At 29.1% G+C, this 6,271-nt stretch overlaps 1 protein-coding gene and 1 pseudogene across 1 annotated transcript in view; one reads left to right on the top strand and one right to left on the bottom strand.

Annotated features, from left to right (window-relative positions):
* Nucleotides 1–5,263, top strand: part of LOC107677657 (pleckstrin homology domain-containing family G member 4B-like) — a 14,507-nt gene extending 9,244 nt beyond the window's left edge. Inside the window, exons 3-4 of the mRNA XM_016472651.1 lie at nt 1,244–1,395; nt 4,849–5,263. Of these exons, the coding sequence (XP_016328137.1) occupies nt 1,244–1,395; nt 4,849–4,854 (158 nt within the window). The 3' untranslated portion in view covers nt 4,855–5,263. The remainder of the gene's footprint in view (nt 1–1,243; nt 1,396–4,848) is intronic.
* Nucleotides 5,264–5,760: 497 nt separating this feature from the next.
* LOC107677655 (uncharacterized) overlaps nt 5,761–6,271 on the bottom strand; it is a 5,446-nt pseudogene continuing 4,935 nt past the window's right edge.

The raw sequence follows: 6,271 nt of genomic DNA, 5'->3' as shown, positions 1-6,271 counted from the left end.
TTGAAATAGAAATCTTTTGTAACATTATAAATGCCTTTACTGGCACTTTTGATCAATTAAACACATCAATGCTAAATAAAAGTATTGTTTTTTAAATAAATAAATAATATAAATTACTGTAAATAAAGAAATGACTCACTTTTGATCAGTTTAATTCATTCCTTTTAAGAGTATTAATATTTTTGATTAATTAAATAAATTATTGTAAATAAACAAATTACTGTCACTTTTGATCAATTTAATGTGTCCATGCTAAATAAAATTATGAATATTTGTAATAAATAATATAAATTACTGTAAATAAATAAATTACTGTAACTTTTGATCAATTTAATGTGTCCATGCTAAATAAAATTATTCATATTTTTAATAAATAATATAAATTACTGTAAATAAATAAATTACTGTAACTTTTGATCAATTTAATGTGTCCATGCTAAATAAAATTATTCATATTTTTAATAAATAATGTCACTTTTGATCAATTTAATGCATTCTTGCTGTATAAAATTTCAAATGCTTTTAATAAATTAATAAAGTAAACTACTACAAATAAATAAATTACTGTAACTTTTGATCAATTTAAAGCATTCTTGTTGAATACATTTTTTAAATTTTTAAATAAAATAAAGTAAATTACTAAAAATAAATTGTCACTTTTGATCAATTTAATGCATTCTTGCTGTATAAAATTTCAAATGCTTTTAATAAATTAATAAAGTAAACTACTACAAATAAATAAATTACTGTCACTTTTGATAAATTTAATGCATTTTTGCTGAATAAACTTTTAAAAGTTTTAAATAAAATAATAAAGTAAATTACTATAATCACTTTTAATAAATTTAATGCATTCTTGCTTAATACAATTTTAAATGTTTTTAATAAATTAATAAAGTAAATTACCATAAATAAATAAATTACTGTCACTTTTGATAAATTTAATGCATTTTTGCTGAATAAACTTTTAAAAGTTTTAAATAAAATAATAAAGTAAATTACTATAATCACTTTTAATAAATTTAATGCATTCTTGCTTAATACAATTTTAAATGTTTTTAATAAATTAATAAAGTAAATTACCATAAATAAATAAATTACTGTCACTTTTGATAAATTTAATGCATCCTTGCTGAATAAAAGTTTTTTTCTGAATAAATTCTATATAAATAATGAATGTTTCTGTAATAGTTGTGTATAGCTGAGAAGGGCTATATGTAAGTGTTGTGTTGTGCGTCTGCAGTGAGTGTCCAGCATCATCCTGTGTTAGTGATGGAGAGCTACACCTGTGACGGAGGCTCGTATCTGTCCCCGTCTCCACCCGAAGTCACGTCCTCCATCCTCTACCACGAAGAGCAGGAGCTGCAGAGTCAGAGCAGCACGTTCATCACAGCGGTGAGAGAGAAACCCACACGCTCATGCACAACGATTACTAAAATGATGGAAAAAACATTAGGCCTTAATTGAAGATTTATATATTTTAATTATATATAATTGGACCACAAAAACATCATAAAGGTTTAATTTTTTGACATTTAGATTTATACATCACCTGAAACCTGAATAAACCATCTTTCCACTGATGTATGGTTTGTTAGGATAGGACAATATTTGGCCGAGATACAACTATATGAATATCTGGAATCTGAGGGTGCAAAAAAAACTAAATATTGAGAAAATCATCTTTAAAGTTGTCCAAATTAAGTTCTTAGCAATGCATATTACTAATCAAAAATTAAGTTGATATATTTACGGTAGGAAATTTACGAAATATCTTCATGGAACATGATCTTTACTTAATATCCTAATGATTTTTGGCATAAAGGAAAAATCAATCATTTTGACCCATACAATGTATTGTTGGCTATTGCTACAAATATACCCCAGCGACTTAAGACTGCTTTTGTGCTCCAGAGTCACATATAATAAACTTAATCTGATGCATATTTATCAGTCTTACAGAAATGAAACTGGTCAGGTTTCTCTAATAGTAATAATAAACTGAATGTGTTTTATTTGTACAGTAACCAAGTTTATGTATTTATCATCAATAAATCAAATTTGTTTAAATCTCAAACATTTTCACTAATTGAATATCACTTGTTCCACAGCTAGACATACATTTTAACCATGTTCATACTGAATTAATGAATAGGGAAATAAATAAATGAATAAACAATAGGGAAATAAATGACTTGCTAAAACAAATACAATTATTATTAAATTTAGTCCTGAATTTTTGTATTACCTTTTCCCCCTTTATTTGTTATTTTCTTTATTTCTCTTTAACCACATTTTTTATTTTTTCATTTCATTTTATTTTATTCTATTATGTTGTTTATTATTCAAGGTTTAAACAAATAATTTAAATAATGTAACCAAAATCAAATGGAAGAGTTAATAATAAACTATGCCATGATTTTTATTTTATTTATGAATTTATTTATTTATTTTTCAAAAATCTGACCCGTTTCATTTCTGTATGACTGACAAATATGCATCACATTGAAATGTATTTGTTTTTGTTAAAACTGTGTAATCCAATGGCATGGAAATTTTATATGCAATTCAAATACATCAATTTTAAATGAAGGCCTAAATATTTTTTAAGTTTACTGGTGCCAAGCATTACTATTTCAGACATGTAACTGACGTGTTCTGCAGCTGTTCTTCCTCTCGTCGTTTTTCTAACAGTAGTTTCGTCTGACGTGTTTGTTTTACCAGAGCAAGACTTCAGGTCTCTTAGGCCTCTCGACTCTGGTCTGAATCAAACGCTTCAGATCAGTAAGTAACCGTGTGCTTCCTGATGACGCTCTCAGAGAAACCCTTTGTGTTGAGCTGCATGTGTGTGTTGGGCTTCAAGGGTCCTCCTGGTGCTTCAAGCAGTGTTCTGGGTTATTTTGAGCTTAATGTGACAGTAACGTCATCCTCAGTGAGTCTGAGCGTGCTGAAACACATTTACAGTAATGCATTTACAGTGGAAATCTACATGCATTTACATGCACTTCATGTTTTTAGTAAAGCACTTTTAAGTTGCTTTAGTTTATCAATAAAAATGTCTGTTGCTTTAGCTGCAATATCATCCTTTTGAGGCTGAACCAATGGTTTTGCATTACTGTCTCTCACTGAGTTGACGGCATTGTCATGTATCACATGTGCGATGCATGCACTTTATGTTGAAAATAACCGTGCGATGCACATGCACTACAATGCATGTTGAAAATCCTGTGTGTCGAGTCTTATTTGTGTCGAGACGTTTTGTGCATCTAAAGCAAGAAGGCTTTTTGAGAAAAATGAGTTGCATAAATGCTGTGAAATCATGCAGCGAGCATCGTTCACGCAGACGAATGAGCCGGGCGGTTCCCTGCAAAGATGTGTTCACACTGACAGCGATTCACAGCATTTTCAGTTTTTCTGCAATATTGGCGATATGAAAATATCGTTGTTTTTCTGCAGTATTTGCAATATGAAAAAATACAGGAATTTTAGTTTTTCTGCAGTATTTGCGATATGAAAAATACATGACTCTTTTTTGCAATATTTGTGATATGAAAAAATACAGGAATTTCTTTTCTCTAATATTGATATGACAACATACAGGATTTTTTTTTGCAACATTTGCAATATGAAAAAATACAGGAATTTTTGTTTTTCTGCAGTATTTGCGATATGAAATATACATGACTCTTTTTTTGCAATATTTGTCATATGAAGATATACAGACATTTTTTTCTGTAATGTTGATGATATGACAACATACAGGAATTTTTTTTGCAACATTTGCAATATGAAAAAAATACAGGAAATCATCACGAAAAAAAAAATTTTTAATTGTGAATTGTTTTTTTTGTAATATTGATCAAATGAAAAAACAGAGGAAATGTATTTCTTTCTATTTGTGATATGAAAAAATATTTTTAAAAAAGGTAATTGTGAATTTTTGTTTTTCTGTAATATTGACAATGTGAAAAAATACAGGAAATGTTGTTTTTCGACAGTATTTGCGATATGAAAAAATATTTGAAAAATTGAATTGCGAATTTTCATTTTTCTGTAATATCGATGATATGAAAAATACAGCGTTTTTGTTTTTTCAATATTTGCAATATGAAAAAAATACAGCAAATGTTGCTTTTCTGCAATATTTGCGATATAAAAGATATAAAAAAATAAAAAATTAAAAATTAAAAAATTTTGACCAGATGATTTAAATAGCTATATTTGGAAAGAATGAATAATTCTAGAATGAGTGAGGCTAATTCGCTTGTAAGTGCATCTGCATAGTCTATAAAAATAACTTTAAGAAGCTAAAAATTACTTTTTTATTGCAAAGAGTTTTGTTTGACTATAAAACTACATATTTTTATTATGATTATTATTAAATACAAATATTAAACAAACTACAAAGAAAATGAAAAGATACAAAGAGTTTTAAAATATACCAAAAACAATATACCAAAGTGTTGAAAGAAAATCAAATCTCTTTGTAATTATTATTAAATAAAAATCTTACAATTACAAATTAAGGTACCTATTGCAATAATGCAGGAGGATTTAATAAAAAATAATACAGTTATACAATGGATAATGCATGCATGTGGGCAAATCTAGTTGTCTGATAAATCTAGAATTAAATATTTCAAATATTATTGGCTCTTTTGTAAGTTGCTAAATGCATAAATGTAAATGAACACGATTTGGCTGTTGCATATATATATATATATATATATATATATATATACACACACACACATGATCGCTGTCAGTGTAAACGGCTCTTAATAAACATCAAACAGTATCAACAGCACATCAGCTGCATCACAAAACGTCTCTTCTTTTTCATTGCAGCTGTGAATCCTTCGAGACGGAGTGACGGACAGCAGTGTTCGGACAGACAGAGATCAAATACACTGAGACATTTCATCATATCATCATTTCATAGACTGATAATCGTCCAGAGCCGTGCTGATGAATATGAAAATATGAATTCTGACTGCAGTGCTGGTACGTTACAGGACCCAGATCACGGATCTACATTAATTCAGCTGTTTTATTTTGACTCCTTTCATTCTGAGACTGCAGATTCTTCACCTCTCGACGTCTGACTCAGTATTTCTGATTGTACAAATAGTTGAACAAACTGAGTTCTGATGCTACTACAGGATTGCATTGTTAATAAAGATTGAGTCCGACATTTTACCATGAAAATAAAAATAAAATAAATTGTAATTAAATCAAATTGAATTTTGTAATTTATTAAAAACTCAAGTGCACAAGTAACATAAAGAAATAAGCCCTTTTGAATTACATTAATTCAGTATATAAATGTGAAAATATGTACAGAGAAATAATATCCAGCTTTACAGCTAATAAAACAAAATAATAAATAAAGCTGTCACCATTTTAAATCACTGTTTTGGTTCATTCATTTAGAGAGAGAGAGAGAGTGTGTGTGTGTGTGTGTGTGTGTGACTTGTTACCAAAACCCAGATGTGAGTCCATCTTTTTACTTAAAAAAATATATGTACAGAGAAATAAAATCCAGCTTTTAGGTAATAAAAACTCAATAGCAATGTACTTTTTATTTGCTAATACATCACATTAAAGTCAAATTATCCAAATGTGAGTCCATCATTTTACTTTGAAAATAAAACTGTAAGTAAAATCGTATTGAATTCTGTAGTTTATTAACTCAAATTCATAAGTAACATACAGAAATAACTCCTTTTGAATTACATTAATTCAATGCATAAATGTAAAAATATGTACAGAGAAAATATCCAGCTTCGTGAGTAATAAAACACAATAAACAAATAAAGCTGCAAGCAGCATCACGGCTTTACTTCTTCATTCATACTAAAAAAAAACAATAATAAATGTAGATTAATTTGCTAACAAGCCAAACCATCTGTGTTTAGCATGTGATCACATTGCTCTCTTCAGTCGGTCTATTGTTGTGATTCCCGCAGCGGATCGTCAGCGTTTTCAGCTTGATGAGGGACAATCTGCTCTTGGTCACGTCTGCTTTCTTTAGTTCTTTAATTCTATTCTTGTTGCTTGTGAGAAACTCTGAGCTGAGGACTGCGAACAGGTTCATCCTGACGTTAGATCACGCCGTCACTGCTTATGATCGCGCTTCTCTCTGTAAAACCAGTATATGAGCACCGCAGCGATGATCATGTCCATCAGAGTCACACACAGCACCAGAACCTCCATCTGCAAGATCAAAACACACACACACACAGACACACACACACACACACACACACAC

The sequence above is a fragment of the Sinocyclocheilus anshuiensis genome, unplaced genomic scaffold (assembly GCF_001515605.1).
Source record: "Sinocyclocheilus anshuiensis isolate Anshui unplaced genomic scaffold, SAMN03320099.WGS_v1.1 scaffold796, whole genome shotgun sequence".
In the NCBI taxonomy this organism is placed as follows: Eukaryota; Metazoa; Chordata; class Actinopteri; order Cypriniformes; family Cyprinidae; genus Sinocyclocheilus; species Sinocyclocheilus anshuiensis.
Note: the sequence above shows the minus strand (reverse complement) of the source record. Positions and strands in the feature narration are given on the sequence as shown.